Source organism: Rhinolophus sinicus, chromosome 17 (genome assembly GCF_057876585.1).
Source record: "Rhinolophus sinicus isolate RSI-liver-muscle chromosome 17, RSI-T2T, whole genome shotgun sequence".
In the NCBI taxonomy this organism is placed as follows: Eukaryota; Metazoa; Chordata; class Mammalia; order Chiroptera; family Rhinolophidae; genus Rhinolophus; species Rhinolophus sinicus.
This window is the reverse complement of record NC_142517.1, coordinates 195,357,038-195,375,204: the sequence shown is the minus strand read 5'-3', so window position 1 is coordinate 195,375,204 and position 18,167 is coordinate 195,357,038. Positions and strand designations below refer to the sequence as shown.

The 18,167-nt window shown below is 51.0% G+C and overlaps 1 protein-coding gene across 2 annotated transcripts in view; it reads right to left on the bottom strand.

Annotated features, from left to right (window-relative positions):
* Positions 1-512: 512 nt before the first annotated feature.
* The window catches only part of IGFBP2 (insulin like growth factor binding protein 2), a 30,602-nt gene continuing 12,947 nt past the window's right edge, over positions 513-18,167 (bottom strand). For both annotated transcript variants that reach the window (XM_019727057.3, XM_019727058.3), the window contains 3 exons: positions 3,926-4,155; positions 3,038-3,178; positions 513-1,047 (listed from right to left, as the gene is read on the bottom strand). In XM_019727057.3, the coding sequence (XP_019582616.3) occupies positions 883-1,047; positions 3,038-3,178; positions 3,926-4,155 (536 nt within the window). In that variant the 3' untranslated portion in view covers positions 513-882. The remainder of the gene's footprint in view (positions 1,048-3,037; positions 3,179-3,925; positions 4,156-18,167) is intronic.

The window sequence follows — 18,167 nt, the reverse complement described above, 5'->3', positions numbered from 1 at the left end:
CCCGAGTTGGGAGGCAGCACCTTTGTGAACACGCTGGGCCACAGCAGCTCCACTCCCTTGCTTGCCTCGGGGGCTGAATTTGCCATCTCCCCTCCCTGCCCGCATTCCATGCAGAAGGGAGCTCTCATTTCAGGGGCCAGATGCCCCCAATCCCAATGTTTCCATGTGCCCTCTCTCCCTTTGTGGTGTCATCTGAATGTAGGTGAGAGGAAGGCAGACACGGGCTCCACCTCTCCTCACCCAAGGGTGGGATGGGGCCCAGGGGGCCTCAGTTGGGTGTCCAGACAGGCTGCACAGGAGGGTCCCACATGGATTCAGAACTTCAAGTTTTCACAGGCCAAGGCCACTCAGAGACCCCCTTCTTCTTGCCCCATCCTCCTTCTTATGAATGGGGAAACCCAAGATGTGCTTTTCCCACTTCCCCTGGAGTTGGGGTGGAAGGAGGTCATCAAGCCTTGGAACTTCTTGAGGATAGGAGGGGTAAAGACTCAAAGCAAAAGACAGATACACACTTTATTTTTCCATCATTTAATCTTAAGCAAAAGAGACACAGGGATTCAAAAATAAAAATTCCTTTTCCCCCCTCCCAAACCTTTACCCCAGCTCTGCCTCTGCAACCTCCCCTTCCTCCTCAGCAGGGACTGGAGAAGGGAAGGTGCAGGCCTCTCCCGCTGGGAGGGGCAAGGTGTGTGGGGGGTGAAAGGGGCGGGGGAGGGGGGGTGCCTAGCTCGGTGCCCGGTCTCTTTCCAAATATAAATACATGTGTCAACTCCTGGGAAATCCTCCCCCACCCACCACCCAAGCACTCTCCTCTCTGCAGGTGTTGGGAGAGGGGGTGGGGCAGGGGTGCCAGGCACCGGCGGCTGTGGGGCTGGCTGTGGTCTACTGCATCCGCTGGGTGTGCACCCCGCGAGCCTCCTGCTGCTCATTGTAGAAGCGATGACACTCGGGGTCCCCCCGGATGGTGGGGGCTCCCTGGATCAGCTTCCCGGTGTTGGGATTCACACACCAGCACTCCCCACGCTGCCCGTTCAGAGACATCTTGCACTGAGGAGAGAAGAGGAGGCAGTGGAGAACATGTCCCTGCAGCCACCAGCTTTCTTCTGGTCACTCAACCCGAGGTGCCAGCTACAGTGGCACCGAGCCAGCTGTGCAGGCTATGACTTCTCAACCTTGAATGTGTGCTGGGGAATCTTGCTAAAATGCAGGTTCCCGTTCAGTGAGTCTGGGGTTGGCATGGCTAACAAGCTCCCCCGTGACATTGGTACTTCGGGCCCTGGGACCACACTCTGATTAGCAAGGCTGTGGGGGGCACCCAAAGATGAAAAGACTCCCCCCTCAGCTGCAGGGAGGTCCCATCCAGTGGGGGACCTGGTATACTGGAGTTTAGTCATAGTGTGAGGTGAAAAATGCACATAATGGTAAAAGTGAAGGCTGGCACAGGTCCTGCTCTGTGCCAGACTCCATGTAAGCAATCTGCGCTGCTCGTGTACAATTTGCATCTAACATAGATATTCATTTAATCCTCACAACCACCTTGTAAATTAGGTACCGTTATTTCACCACTTTACAGAGGATGATACAGCAGCACAGGTGGGTCAGGAAACTTGCCCGACGTCACACAGCTAGTAAGAGCCATAGCTGCCATGCAAATGTAGGCATTGTCCCAGGGTCTCTGCTTTACCCACAAATGCATGGTTCTTGCAAATCCCTTTAGTTACCCGTAAGGTACTGCACACAGCCTGTTTTTTATTAGAAGAGATCGCTAGTTCTTTTGAGCTCCAAATGAGGTAGCTGGCTTACATTCAGAGGGCACGTGCACAAATAGCTTTTAACACTAGACTGACATTTGGAGAGGCAAGCTGCCTGCACTGTGAAGGAGTGGGGAAGTGAGACACCCCCACTCAGGGATCAGCAGAGCCCCACATCCCATCTCCTGGCTCCACACATCAACCCTTCACGTCACTCTGAACTCCCGCCAGGATCACCAGGGGAGTTTTGAAAACTCCATTATCCAGCAAGCACTCCAGACTCACAAAATCTGACACTGTGGAGATGCAGTCCTGTCATCTGTACTTTTCTGAAGCTGCCTGGCAGGTCCCCGTGTGCAGCCAGGGCTCAGAACCGCTACTTGAAAACAGGAAATGGGATGGCTGGTGGAGCCACACTCCTTTCTCCCACCCATTCCTTCTCTCCACCTTAAGTGGAAGGCACACATGCTTGTTCTCCCGATAGAGGCGATGAGTTGGAGCAGGTGAGAGATCGGCCGGGTGAAAGGATAACCGATCAATATTGAACAGCCAACTAACAATCAACACTACAAACTCTATGCGACTGTGAAAAATACTGATAATGTTACGGAGAAATACTGTGTGTGCTCATTGATGATTAGATGGCAGATTATTAGAAGAACAGACAATAGAAGGGGCGGGAGGAGAGGGCTCCAGGTGGTTTACTCACTTTCCTAATTTTCTCTAATGCACTAAAATGTTGTTCTACTACCATTTTTAGAAATACTTTAAGTGACGTTTCTCCATCCCTGATTCTCCATTCCCTGAGATCCTTGAAAACCAGAGGCTACTTGGTCAATGGTTTTAAATCAGTGACTCTGGAAGTGTGGTCCACGGACCATCAGCATGCACTGGGAGCTTGTTAGAAATGCAAACTCTTGGTCCACACACAACCTTCTGAATGGCAGGCAGTCTCCGGGACTCAGGCCTGGGCATGACCACCAGGTGACTAATAATAAAGGTTGAGATGCATTAGTGTAAGCCCACACACATCTCTTCTCCAAGAGACTCACTCCCAACCTGGACACCAAGCTCTGCCGTTGGGTAGCTGGGTAAGTGGAGTCAGCCTCCGCCAGGCCTGAGACCAGGGAGGGAAGCCCCCCCCCTCACTCTGGCAGGTGACATCCCCATCACCTTACAGAAGTCTAGTTCTCCTGGGCTTGGCTCTCAGACCTCAGAGGATGACAGGTAGGTGGGGCAGAAATAAGGCACACCAGGGGCCCAGGGCTGAGGAGATCTTCTCTCACCTGTTTGAGGTTGTACAGGCCATGCTTGTCACAGTTGGGGATGTGCAAGGAATAGAGGTGCTCCAGAGGGCCCCGCTCATCTGGAAGGCGCATGGTGGAGATTCGCTCCAGGACCTGGTCCAATTCCTGCTGGCAGGGGGTCTGTGGGCACAGAGGATTCTTAGAGAATGAGTCCACAAAACACTGGCCCTGGGAGCAAGCTCAGAAAGCTCGTGCACGGGAAGGGGCTTCCCCAAGGCCACACAGGTAGTGTTGGAGGAACAGGGATCTGTGACCCCAGCTCTGAGCTCACTACCGTATCACTGCGCCTGACACACCCCTCAAGAAAGTTGCATGGCTGTGAGTTTTCACTCCTCCCCTCGTTCTGTGTCAATGGCTTTCAGAGGTCAAGATGGGATCTACTTGCAAATACTGAATTCAAGTGGTTGTCTCTAGATATCTCTACCGAACCCACTGGCCCAAGCTCCACTATTTTCCATAAACCCAACCAAGACCGAAGACAGCAGAGCTGGGCTGGAAAGAGGAAGGGGGCAAGCTGAGTGAGGGGAAGATATCATAACAAGAGTGAGCCAGTTCAGGTGGAACCATCTTCATCTCTAACATCCATTTTCTTCGCCTGTGTCCCAAAGCCAAGCAAAAATGTGGAAGTTTTAGACGGGACTTCAAGAAACCACATGCCCAGTCCATTTCACAGCCAAAGACACTGAGGCTCCCAAAGACACTGATTGGCTGATCATCTGGAGGCCCCTGAATATTAGGGGCAGTACCGGAAAGGACTTTACGTGCAGGCAACACAGGACGTGGATCTTATTGGGGTGCCCCCCCCACTGTGAGACTCCTGCATATCCTCCCGCCCCCCTAACCAGACCCAGCCCAACCCCTTCTAACCCTGGCAGGTGGCGGGCGAAGCTTCTTGGGCTCCTCCAGGCCGAGGTGATGCTTGCCACCTTTGCCCAGTTGGCGGTGCTGCTCAGTGACCTTCTCCCGTAACACCGCCAGCTCCTTCATGCCTGATGTGAGCGGCTTCCGGCCAGCGCTGCCTCCACCTCCCAACAGGTTCGTAGTCCCGACCACGTGGTTCTCAGCCAGGCCTCCCTCGGAGTGGTCATCGCCACTGTCTGCAGGAAGGAGAAGAAAAGCTCCAGGTCCAGTTTCCAGACTTGGGCCCTCCATTGTCTGTCGGGACCCCTGATAATGACGAGGATGGAGACAACTAACATCTTAGCAAGTGCACTGAGCAATGTACGTGGTTATCGGTTTCGGTTTCACAGCAACTCTTCATATTAGCACCCTCCCTTAAATGCCTGGGATGCCTGTTGTTCTGCCTTCGTCCTAGGAGGCGGGCAGAACAAAGAAGGATGAACGTGGCTTCAGGGCCCTCACCATGGGATGGGATTAAGTCCCTTCTGGAGTCCGTCCTTCTTCCCTAGGAAAGACCTCCCTGAATTACCTGCCATTAACCCCCCAATTTAAGGGATTCATCATTCATAGTCTGAAAGGGCACGGATCGGGGGAGTTTTTAAAACACAGCCACGCCACATCTGGCGAGAGAGTGAGAAGGTGCAGCCACATCACCCCCAGAACCCAGTTTCCAACACCCCCTGCTGTGCCTCTTCGTCTGCCCGGCTGCCCCTCCTCTCCTTCCCATAGTGCCTTGCTCCAAAGGCTGCTGCAGCAGTGCCCCGGTGGCCCTGCTTTGTTCCCACGTCCATCTATGCATGCCACTGCTGTCCCGCAGTACAAGAGCCCCGAGAACAGGAACAATGACCTCCTCAACTTTGACGTTTCATCTTATCGCATCCAGATGTTTGTCCAAGGAACATCTGTTAAGTGTCTTTCGGCTTTCTTAAACCTCTAGTTAGTCAACAACAGGGAACGACTCCTGCTGTGTGCACAGCTCAGGTGGAGGGGGCCTTGAGAGCAGTCACCAACTACCATGGTCTCACGCTGGCTTAGGCATGTCCAGCCAGGGGAACAGAATGGTATGGAAGAGTGGGAACGAGGGAGACGTGGCTCCTGGGCTGGAACGCGAGCAGCCCCTTGTCAACACAACAGAGCAAACAGGGCCTCAGCTGACGCTGGCCCGAGTGGCTCCCCTGCAGGTCCCAACAAGACCTGGGGGCGTGGAGGGAGAGTTTCTAAAGGAATCTTGCACGTTTTCTCTTCTCTTTTAATGCGCCTTCAGAAATGTACAGCCCCAAACGCAACTGAAGGGCTCTTAAAAATATTTCTACACACACGTCTCAGGCTAAGTGACTACTAGTTGGCAGTCCCTTCAGAATTTAGGCATGGCATGGTGGGCTCAGATGGTTGCTGTCCTGGGCTGTGTTGTGTGGTGCAAAGAGCTGGCCCTTATCTGTGAAAGGGGGCCCCGCTCTGGGTTGTCGTGAGCTGGGGCATTCACACACACGCCACCTAAGCCATGGGGCACTCCTCCGTGCCATGGGGCGGTGGGGGGGGGAGCTGGCACCTACTTTCATGGAGTGTGCTCCAGCAGATTCCAGGTGACAAGGCACCAGCACGATCCCAGCAAACAGAAGTGTTCCACAGAGGTTTGCTCCCATCCCTTCCCTTCTTTCCCTTCCCTTCCCACGGGGCCTGACGCCTAGTCAGTTCTCACCAGCTACAGCAGGATCCCTTTTAGAACCTGGTACATTCTCCCCAGACTGGCGAGCACTGGGTAAGAGGGCGTACTCGGTTAAGGCTCGACCGCTTTTTATATCAACTGCCTGTCTCCTGCACATATAACGTCTCTGTGCCTCCATTTCCTTAACTGTCAATGGATAAGATAATCATAGTTCCTCCTTCACAGAACTGTTGAGCGTGTGTTACCGCCTGTAACACAGACACTCTATGTCATGGTGGTGGTAGTGATTACTTTGATGATGATGGTGGCGGACGACGAATGCCTCAATTACCTGCTACCTCGGCAACGTGGAACCCACCCAAGAACCAGGAAGCAGAGGAAGACAAGCCTCTGAGCATCAGAAGAGCTGTCAGCACGTCCGTGCACTGTCAAGTTTGGGTGCCTTCCTCACAAGATGCGGGGAGAGCCAGCATGTGGGGAACCCTGACAGTTCACAGTGGCATTACTGCTCCAGGAAGCCTGTAAGCCTGATTTCTGGGTGTCTGGTTTCCAAGGCCACGGCAGAATAAAATCAACAAAACTAAAAGGGAAAAAAGGAAGGCACGTGGACAGAGGCAAGAAGTATCAAATGGCCAGGAGGAAAGAGGACACTAAAAATTTTAAAAATAAGTAAGAGCTCTGGGGACATTTAGTCATGGCAAACAACTCTACACCCATCAGTGACCCTGAGCACTTCCTCATTGTGTACCCCAAAACAAGAGCTGTGTCGATAAGGAGGGGGTTAACATGTCAAGTATTCAACATTAAAAAAAATAAGATTTCTATTGAAAATTGTTAAACTTGTTTAGAAAATTAAAAATTGAAATATTTAAATGAGTAATAAGCCCTCCGAAACCTGGAAAATTCTTCTCTCTCGAAAGGCTAGTGTCCCTCGGGCTCTGAGTAGCCTGGGTTTTATCATAAATAAACCAAGCGCAGATTAAGTCCTGTTTCAGAAGCCCCTACACCACCCACAGGGAAAGGCTGATTTGAAGCAACTGCCACCAAGCTGGGTGGGAGTCCTGTTCCATCCTGTTCGACCAGGCCCATCAGTTGGTCCCAACTTTCCTCTCCCACCCTGCCTCTTTGAGGCTCAAACAGCAGACACCCAGAGGCTCCAGGAGAAGTAGTCCCACTTCCCCAGTGGGACTTCAGTTCAGCTGCCCACCAGATTCCCCAGCATGGAGACACCAAGTAGCCCTGCCTAGCTACACAGATTGTCTCTGTCCCACCAGGTCTGCACAGGGCTGCCCTCTGGGACTGGGCAGGCAGGTGGGACCAACCGTGAAGAAGACCAACCCCTTTCCCTCTTCAGATAACAGAGGTAGAGGGCAGGAGGCTGGAGGGGAGAAGCTTGGGAGAGTGAGAAAAACCTAGTAGGATGGTCTGATTCAGTACCTCTCCATCTCCTTTACAATAACCTTTGACGCATAAGGCAGATGGCACAAGTGTGTGTGTGTGGCGGGGGTGGGGGCGTCCATTCTCACCACCTCAGTTCTCCTGCCATTTCCATCTCTACAGGATCCTCTAACTAGCCCTGGTGGGACAGTCTCAGGCTCACTCCCTGTCCCCACCCCTGCAGGCACTGGCCCACGGGTCACAGGAAGAGGACAGCAAGGTGCCTAGAAAAGCGCTTGGTCCCCTGCTGCACTGGGAAGCCCCCAGTTGCCTTTGCCCAAACCCTTGTACCTGAGATCACCCTGCCCAGCTGCTGGCTTCCTGCCGACAGGGCCAGGGAGAAATAAATTTCTGGTGATTGCCAGCACTCAAGACCCTGTGTTCTACTCACATGGGAATTAAACAAGACAAGGGCTGGGGCAGCACACTGACACCACTTCTGGAACCATCCACTCTGCTGTCAGAAGCCTGTGACTCTCAGAAGCTCAACTGGCTCCTCTATTTTGGGAGGAGCATCACCTGCCCGCCCCTAGGCGCGGTTAAGACAGCCAGTCTCCACTGTGGCTACAATTACACGTTCTCTGGTTGGCGCAGGGAATGCCCACTCACCTGAACCCAATGCCTGGAACGGCCTCTGGAGCAGGTTCTCTCAACCTCAGCACTACTGACACGGGGACCAGAGGGCTCTTCAGAGTGGCCGTCCTATACACTGTAGGATGCTGGGCAGCACCCTGGGCCTCTACCCACCAGATGCCAGTATCACCCTCCCCAAGTTGTGACAATCCAAACTGTCTTCGTGCATTACCAAATGGTCCCTGGGAGGTAAAACTGCCCCACTTGAAAATCACTGTTCAGGAGTTGGGCTTTATCCAGAGGACGGAAAATTCCCCAGCCCAGTGAGGAAGAACCCCGGCTGCACATAAAGCCGGTCTGAGCTCTACTACTATTCCCCACCCTATGCTAAGACGCCACCGTTCCATCCCCAGCCACGCTTCCGGCCTCCTAGTCCAGCTTCTTGGAGTGGAGGGAGGGGGGGTCTTCTCTGGGCATCCTGACGGGCTCAGCCTGCTGCTTCCTCTCCTCTGAGCTCTCCTGGACACTCGTACCTATGACGGAGCCACAGATGCATCTCTTGGCCGAGTCCTAAAGGTCAGCACTCAGAAAAAAACACTCTCCGCGAGCTCTGGGAACATGTTTGATGACAGAGGGGGACACACAGATGAGTGTGTGTCCAGGCTTGCAGGGCTCATTCACTGGACATAGCAGGCACAGTGTATAGGGGCCTAGAAAATGTTTCCATTTCTTTGAGTATCAGAAAAGAAAAGCAGCTTTTAGGGCAAGGAAAACGTCTCACTATACAATACTGCTGTATTTGCAGTTTGATAAAATATGATGGAGGAAGGGGCCCACTAGGACAATGTCTAAAATCCACCCAAGTCATTGATGAAGCTCCGCTCCAGGTCCCAGAACATGAGGGTCACCTGGGCGGGCTTCTCCCAGGAAGACAGAGTTGGCTTCCTGTCCTGAGATGGCCCCGACCCCTCTGAGGTGAAAGTCAAGTTTGTTCGCCCTCACAAAGGCCTCCTGGATTCAAGGGGATGCTTTGTTCCAGGCCTTTATTGATCGCATCACTGCCAACAAACATGCCAATTAGATGAGGAAATCCCCAGGCCTGGTTTGCTGCCACATATGCTGACCCTCCATATCTTGAAGTAGAAGCTCCAGGAAAGGAAATGAAATCGTTGACTGGGTGGAGATCAGAAAGGCTTGGAGGCTGGGCAAAGCCTTGATTCCTTGACTGCTATCATTCCCAGACAAAGAGGTTCAAGAACTCTGGCTCCCGGATCCAATTGCCCGAGTCCCAGCTTTACCACGGAACTCTGCAGCCCTAGATAAGTTTCTTCAGCTCTCTGTGCCTCCACTGCACATCTGTAAAACTCAGACAAACAGCAACCACCTCCAATGGCAGCAGGAGGATTGCAAGAGGTGCTGCATTTACAGTGCTGGGCACTCGCGGCTTTTAGCTGCTTTCACCTCTCTCCCACCCCCACCCCATCCGCGGAGGGAGAAAAGTACCCACACACTTCCCACACTCAGGCAGCAAGGCCATTGCCACACATTACCAAGTTCTTCCCATACATTCTCTTATAGGTGACAGGAACAGTCTGCGGGAAAACATTCCAGATGCAGAACTCCAGCTAGAGATGGAATTTGCCCTCAGAACAAAAATACCAAGTTGCATTTTTTTTTTCTGCCTAAGAGAGTTAGGTTCAGAATAATATTTATTAAGCAACCACTTATGTATGCAGCTCCGTGGGCTGCAGTGCAAAGGTCACTCTAAGAAACAGTTCTTAGCAACACAGAAAGCAGAGCTGGAAAAGGCTTCAGGCTTGGAGATGATGGATAGGGACTCGCCAGGCCCGTGAAGAGCTCTCCCCCTGAAGATCAGTGAGCATTCGCCATTCTTCTCTACAGAGACCCAGGACATGGGTCAAGACTGAAGTAGGGAATTTCCCAACTACCTACAGAAGGTAAAGCTTTTCCAAAGGGAAGTGAGGGAGACAATCGAGGGAGCGTGGCGAGTCCCCATCTCTTTGGGGGAGGGCTGGAAGAGCAGGGAGAAGTCCCATCCTACTTCCGGTGTATCCCCACACCTTTCCACCGTACACACCTGGAGAAGAGCTGGAGATGAGAAAGGCAGTGGCATGAGAAGAAATGGATGAAGTGTCCCATTTTACACACGGCAAACCCACGGCCCGGAAGGATACCATCTGGATCTACAGGAGCAACAACTTCTCTGCCATCATCAGAGGCGCTTCCCAATTGGCATGGGGTCCACATTGACCTCTGACGCAGCCTCTAATCTGGTGGAGCAGGTCAGCTGGAAGCTGACACTCCAGGAGAAAGAGCTTTGTGTTTGTCTCCTATGCAGTCATACCCTGGTTTTAGAACCTCCATTTCGGCAAGCCCTTTTCCCGCGATGTCATTTCATTTGGTGTGACGACCTTACTCAGTGAATGAAAACCCTTGTGTCTAGCATATCCTTGCACTCATGAAACCTCATTTTCTCCTAGGGCGACAATCTGGCCTCAATGCTCCAATGGACAGTGGGTGATTCCTGATCTATGGGAGACCTTAAAGCACTCTTAGGGAAATACACCCAGAGGATCTAAAAGCAACCTCTTGTTCCTTCCTGCTTCAAGGATGAGGCATCTGTCCTTATTCAGGCCTACTAAGAAAAGGAAACCTTTTTCCAGAACCACCACACATCTTCGTAGCAGGGTAATAGGTCCTTTCTTGCTTCTGGAGAAACCCTAGTCATTTTCCAACCTTCTCCTTAGTCTATCTCATGATTATTTGGAAATCTAAGCACTGGAGCACCACATAGATGACCTAATCCAACCACGATTCCGTCATTCCCCCCAGCGGATTCACCTTTCAACAAGTAATAGCACTGCAGGCCCTTCAAGAATGGATTTCGAGTAACAGGCCAGGGGGTGCTGGCTGCCTTCCTGGTTCCACCCTAGTTGGACATAGAACTCACGTGGCTCGTTCTTGGTTGATTGCTCCCAAAACGCACTTCACCTTGACATGTATTGGGCAAAAGAATAAATACTAACTACCACCTCCCTCCTCCCTCCCAGACAACTTCTCCATTAACACCCATGGAAGTGGACAATTCATTAAGACACCGAGTGGGCAAAGAACTCTGGGAGTCAAGAGCCCTGGATTCTAATCCTGGCTTTGCCACTTATGATACACCCATGATTTTGGCCAAACGCTTTAACTTCTCTGAGCTCTAATTTTTCAACTCTGAAAAATGGGAATGATACTCCTACTAAAGTGAAGGCTGCTACTTAAATAGGATACAGTGTTATTATTACTCAAACTCCCAATGTGGGCAGAATCAAGCTTTAGAAGAAATGTGCAGAGAGGTGATGTATTTTTCGAATGAGTAAATGAAAGGTATATTTGCTAGGGAGAGGGGAACGGTGGATGGATAACAGCTCATCTGTAGAATGGCCAAATGCATAGGGGGTGGGGGATGAGTTATAAGAGAGTTCTGGAATACTACTCACCTATTTCTTCGAAAACTTGACCTTGTTGGTTATATAAGTTCTGTATGTTGCAGCACATCAAAGCTCTCTGCCATTTGATGAAAGTCCTTGTGTCAGTATGAATTTCCTTAAATTACTTTAACTTTGCTCATTGAATATAGGGGAAGGAAGGGAGGGAGGGAGGGAGGGAGGGAGGGAGGGAGGGAGGGAGGGAGGGAGGAAGGAAGGAAGGAAGGAAGGAAGGAAGGAAGGAAGGAAGGAAGGAAGGGGGAGGGAGGGAAGGAAGGAAGGAAGGGAAGGAAGGGAGGAAGGAAAGAAGGAAGGAAGGGGACAGGTAGTGAGTGGCTCAAACTGTCAAACTGCCACGCATGCACAGGTGAGGCAGGGCTCATAGGTAAACCACCAACACACAGGGGAAACAGCTTTCGTTGGAAAGCATTTGAAGCTAGTCCCATTGGATGGCTGACTGTGGTCACCTAACTCCCTCTAGCACGTGGCCACTATGCTCATTAACACAGCTCACCAAGAAGTTGGGTGGGTAATTCAGGCCATGCTGGGAGGTGGAGAAGGAAGCAAAAGTTAAAAATGGAGTAGAAACGGGGGGCCTCTTTGTTAGTTTTCAGCTAAAGTTTCACCTGAGGTCCTAGTCTCCCTGGGTGGGTGACATTGTTTCTGTGTATTCCTCTACTTTTTTTTTCAAAGGTCAGAGGCAGCAGCTGGCAGTGGATGAATAGTGAATGCATAGAGGTCTGCTGTGGTGTAGGCTGGCACCCAGGACACATTCCAGTTTAGTTAATGATGTTCTCCTGTTCGGTCCACCCACCCCCTGGTGACAGCCAGCTTCATTCCAAACTTCTTTCCCATTCTTTCCCACTCTGAGCCCCGGCTCCCTGCAAGGGAGCCAACTAAGCAAACCCCACATTTCTCAGATGCCACCATGTTCTGGGAGAAGTCCCTTGGGAACAGACCAGGAGCTCCTCAGCATGGTTTTTGAACAATAGGAGGTGGTTCTCCCCCTGAATTCTCCTTGTAGGAGGAAACGGCTGCAAGCAACCTCCTCAGATGTCTCGATGGGCTCAAAGCCTCGGCCAACTGGTTCTAGTGCGGAAGGAAGAGCAGCGCTCGCCTGGAGGCCCAAGGCTCTGACCTCGATGTTGCCATCATGCCTGGGCTCTGAGTAATGCCAGCAGGGTGGTTAAGATGTGTAGGCTTCAGTGTGCTCACCTGTAAACTCGGGGAGTTAGACGAGGTGAATGGCTCCCAAACAGAGCTGTTCCTCGCAAATCAACTGAAGAGCTACCTAAAAATAGGGTCCCGGTCTCCAGCCCCAGAAGTTCAAAGACAGCAGCCTAGACAGAGGTCAAAGGATCTCTATTTTTAACAACCCCCTTCAAATTCTGACATTTCCAGGGCCCCCCATTCCTTCGTGATGCTCTCTCCTGCCTCAGTTTCCTAAAGAACTTCCTGGTGATGGGAGAACAAAATGCCTCTTCTTTTCAAGAGATATGGCTTCATACCGACAGTTTGCAAAGACACAGTTGTATAAGCGGTTTCCACCCATTGATGCACGGGTTCCTAAACAGACACATATGTGTGCTTGGATGCACACGGAGGAGCCCTTCTTGGCCAGGCATCCTGGAGATTTCTAGAGTGTGCCCTCACATTGCCATGTCCTGAGTGAGCAGAAACAGCACAGCCTCTACAGAGCCTCCCTGCCTATGCACTCTCCGAAGGGCTGCTTTATAAACACCAGGGTCATTCCTGGAATCGCAAAGACCTGGGGAGGGTCAGGGCAGAGGCAGACAGTTTGAGAAAACAAAAACATGCTCAAATTCAGCCAAGGTCCCCTGGGAATCTGCGAGCCAGGCTGTCCTTGAAGAGCCAGAGAAACTGATACCAAGATGGCAAACAGCGCTATCAGCTTTCACTCCTTTCCATGGGTCCCGAACGTTTCTTCTGTGGGGTTCAACTAGAGCCACCCGAGAATCTGGCAAGGTGACCTATCTGCCGAAGGCCCAAGTGAGTAGAGAGTGTGTTTGGTGTGAACTTGGACCAGGAGCTATGGGCACGGGGAGAATGTGCCTGACCCAGCAATTCTACTTCTCTGAGCCATGTACCCAAGGGCCCATGTACATCAACATTCATCACAGCATTATTTCTACTTGTAAAACACTGTTGGCAACCAGACCCAAAAGTCTTTCAATAGGTGGATGGATAAGTAAATCAGTAGAATACAACGGAATAACATACAGCAGTTAAAAAGAATAGCTCTGACCTCTAATCACTCATGTGATCTACTCAACATGAGTAGATCTCAGAAACCTAAGATTGACAGGGGAGAAAAGATGCAAAATAAAACTTTTTATGTACGTTTTCAATTTATTTTCAGAGAACTATTCTAGATAACGGTCATCCATTAGCAAATCTCTTTAGGTAAGAGAAATATTAAATAATGTATTGCACGCTGACGGTTACCTCTGGGATGGAGGGGTGGGGAACAGGAGGCTGGTAGAGAGGGCCATCGGAGGAAGCTTTAAAAAAAAAAGATTTAAAGCAAATATGACAACAAAATATCAACCACTCCCAGTTCTGGGTGGTAAACTAGTGTCATTACATTAGTCGTACTTTCCTGCATTTTTTAAAATTTTCTTTTCAAGCAGTCACCTCTTTCACTCCACCCACTCCTCATCCTTCTTCTCAAGCAGGGGTTTTGGTAAACTGGGGGTGCCCTTGGAACCCCACTGGCTGGAAGAGGACCAAACAACAGTGACCCGCCAACTTGACTGCTTCTCTCAGAGGCTAGTGCAGTGTCCCCAGGGTCACCAGCCCCGCCAGTCAGAGACTGACCACAGGCTCCTGGTCAGGCATCTGTGGCAGGGAACTGGGAAAGGAGTCTGAGAAAAGAAGATAGTGGAAGAGAGTCACAGGATCAAAGGGGGAAGACGCTCAGGCCTGAGAATGGAAAACCGAAAGACGGGCTCATCCTGGGACAGCGCCAAGGGCTCTGGAGGCGCCCACAGGTGCCAGAGGTGGCGATGCCCAAGAGCCAGTCCTGCCCAACGGAAGGGAGACATCTGTTCTGACACCTTGAAGACCAGAGAGGAAACGGCCTTCAACAGAAACAGGAGAGACCCAGGTTAGAAGCCACCCAAGAGTTTCATGGGAAAGAACTAAAATGACAAATTGCACCAACTTCCTCCAGTGTAGGTTAGAAGACTCTTTTGAGGATGAAGGAAGATGGACAATAGGAACTCCACTGTCCAAAGCCCATTTGACTGAGTTGAGGAAGGGCCTTCCTGGGCAAAGCACTCTTGCAATTTGACTCACCTTTCTTCACAGCTCTCTAACCTGAGCGCATTGGCAAAAAGACACGGGTCCTTGCTTTTCCTTCCTCCTCCAAAAGATGGAAGCTTCTTAAAGACACAAACTTGGACTTCGCTTCCAGAGAGAGCTCCCCCCACCCACCCCCGCAATAAAAGTAGACATAATGAAAGGACAGGAAAGGAGACATTCTGTGTGCTCAATTTACTTTTGAGGAAGAGATTGTGCTTTCTTCTTCCAAAACTGAAGAAGCAGACAGATACCTGTCCAATTTGATTCTCTGGCTTCTGTAACTTTATTCACCAGAAAGGACCCTCATTATTTCATATTAAGATCTTCCGAAGAGCCTTCTTGGTCAAATGGCTAAAAGAGCAGGCCGTTTATTTAGAGATTATATACATCTCTACTGACTTGGTTTCTTCTTAGATAATATTTAATTTTTCAAATGCATTTCTTGCTCTTCTCCAGGATCAAAAAGTACGTGCTACAGGTGACAAGCGCATGTTTATGTAGTCAGTCTCATAGCTTGCACACACAATGTGCTCAATCATGGTTTCAACATTAGAAAAGCTGACAATCCAAAGAGCATCTCACCACTCACTCTCTGGCCTAGAGTATCACGTGATAGTACTTCTTTTTTGCACTTTTCTGGTTTCTCCCTCACCATCCAGGCCCCATAGCAGCAAGAGTGGTTAGGAGTACGGAAAGGCAGTGAGCAAACAGAAGCAGGAGATGGGGGAGGAAGGGCACTTCCCACATTCAAACAACTGTCCCTATACTCATGTTGGATGCTGTGACCCCACCGACCAGCGCCCATGGAGGGATACAGACTGGGTCCTACTCACCTCTCTGCTCCCCTCTCCCCCCCTTCCACTCGCTTCTTCTCCATCCTCATAAGACTGTTCCCAGGTCCTCCAGGCCCAAGGAATTGAACCCAGAGGATGCAGAAAGAAACTGAAAACCTGCAAAGATGTCCAGGATTGCCGGCCACACTCTCAAACCAGCACAAGAAGTGTCCTGCATATAAATAAGTGTCTTTAAATAGGTCACCATGCTTTTCTTTTTCTTTAACTAAAAGTTCACTCATTTTTGTCTGGTATACTATTGCATCACATCAGTTGTCTGCCTCGCTCATGCTCTCTTGGTTTAGAGGCAGGAAACCACACCAGAGACAACCAGCAGAGCCAAGTGGAAACTCCTCACCTCTGGGGCATACATGGGCCACGCTCAGCCATCAGCTATGGGTGGTCATGATGGCTGACGATGCATGGAAGGCCGTGACTGAGACACCCTCCACCACTGACTCCACTCTGGACTTTCCAAAGCAAAGGGCAGCTGTCCAGGTAAGCCACATCTCCTAACAGGATTCTTAAGTGTCTCTTCTTAATGAACTTGGCTAATCGGGAAACATCCAGAAACAGGCATTTGCCATCTCCTTCTGTTCTGTGTGCAGAGCTCAGAGGGAGACGGACGGAGGGGATCAGAACCTGCATGACCACGTCTGATTATCTGAGTTTCGAACACCGAGTTTCTGTGCTAAGTGGTTTGTGTACATAACTTCGTTTTATCGTCAAGCACGAGGTTGATAATTTCTTATCCCCTCTCACACTTGACAAAAAAGCCAAGGGTTTGAGGCCAACTGTACAAAGTCACGTAGGCAATGGCAGAGCCAAAACCCAACCCAGGTTGTTTTAACATCATAGCTCTTTAACCATCCAGAATGGTCACTTGGCATCACCTAAGGGAAGACTCTCAACCAAACCTTTTAACACCAGTGCTTCATTTCTTCTGTTCCTCATCATCTCTCCCCCTTCCCATCTCCATAGGACCCCCATCTTCCCAGGGAAGGAAGCCATCAGTCATATGCCAGCTGGCCCCACCCAACCTCAAAAGCCTTTATGACCCAGTAAACCCACCCCCCCATCCCACCCCCACCCTGCCTGACACAGCCCCTGCCACTGTTGCTATAGAAACTACCCAGCCTTATCAGGCTGTGGCAGGGGTAGGGTCGGGGCACAGAGGAATTGCCATTTGCATTTTATCTTGGCCTCAGGCACTTAGAAAGCAAGCTCACCATCCAGAGGCAATTTGGCACCTCCATCCAGATGTCAAGACAATAGACCTAAGAGAAATTTCCTGGGGAGTTGCATAAAGGAACATTTTTGAGAAGTTATGCCTTAATTACTACCTCCCAGGGAAAATGAGCTTCTCCAAGCAGCAGTATATAATTCACTGTTTCTTTGCATGTGTGCATCTGACAGAAGAGAGCCCTGGAATGAGAACCTGGAGACCCAGACTCCCCTCTGGTCCGTCCATTCTGGTCTGTGCTTGCCTTGGCATTGGAACCTGAATGCAGCCTTGATTTCTTTATCTGTCAAGGGGAGAGAAGCCTGAGGCTAAAACAGAGATGGAAAAAAAAAATCTATAGGCAGAAGTAGACATTGCCTAGAAAAAACACAATTTCCAATTATCACTATTTTGTCATTTACCATTTGAGGCTGCCCCTTTCCTCACTGCACCTCCACAATCCAACTCAGATCCCTCCAGCTGAAAGGTCCCCGTCTCCTCAACTCCCATGAGGATGGGACACGCTGAGCACACTCCTCTCGCCTTGCCCCCACCCCACCTCTCCAACTTACCAAGGCCCTGGGCTCAGTGCCCTCCCCTCCTCAGCTTCCTGGCTTCCAGGCTTCCAGAGTTCAGTTCCTTGAATGAACACAGGCTGACACACCTACACCCGTCCACTAATTAGAAACCTCCCCAGGCTCTGTTCAGGCCAACTTAACCAGGGTCTGTGGGCCAATTCTCCTGGCCCGCCGCTGGAGGCCTGCCAGCCCCTGCCCCCTTCTCCCCAATCTTCACTCCTGCTCTGCCTCCCAACAGCCAGGAAGAGATGTGGGGCTGGCGGCCAGAAGGGGCCCCAAGGGCTGCCAAATGCCCCCCCCTTACAAAAAAAGGGGGAAGGGAAACATTTCCTGACTACAGTCCACTCTGTATTTCTTTCCGGGGGAGCCGCTTTCTGAGCAAGGTCTCCCTCTGCGTCCTGACTGACACCCAGGAGCTGAGCCAGCCCAGATCTTCCCTGGCTTTGTTAAGGCTCAGGAGTGGTGAGGGGGAGGGGGAGGAGGGCCGGGTCCAGGGTTAGGAGCCAAGTAGGGGGAGAGGCATAGGGGGATGGTCCATTTCCCAGTTGAAAAAGCATCTCCTATAGCGCATACACCCTACTCATTGCAGGGGTGAGGTGAGGGTGGGTGGGGGCAGTTACTCTGGGACCTGAAAGCTAAGAAACTTCTCTCGACCAACTACCCGCCTGTATAGTGGGCTTTCCCTCCCCACCACACACACCAGGAAGGCCCAGAGACTAAGGAGACCGGCCACCCCAGATTCCCAGTGGCAAACACTATGCTTTGTCCCTACTGTCGGGTCTCACCACAAGCATATGCTGAGCCATCTTCTGTTTCCTGAGACCTCACCTCCATCAGGTGCCTGAGAACAGGCACCATTGTTCCCAGACAGGCTGTCATTCCAAGGACTTTCTGGGACCACAGATGGAATCAGACATTAGGAAGAACTCCAGCGCCCAGCATCCCCCAGTGAGATGCTTCAGCCCCCTGCTAAATGCGATGCTGGTCCCCCCTCGGTGTGAGGTAAACTCTGGAGACTGGTAGTAAGGAAACGTCACTTTTTTGGTTGGAACATCCAGTTTCTTTGCCAGGATCACGTTCAA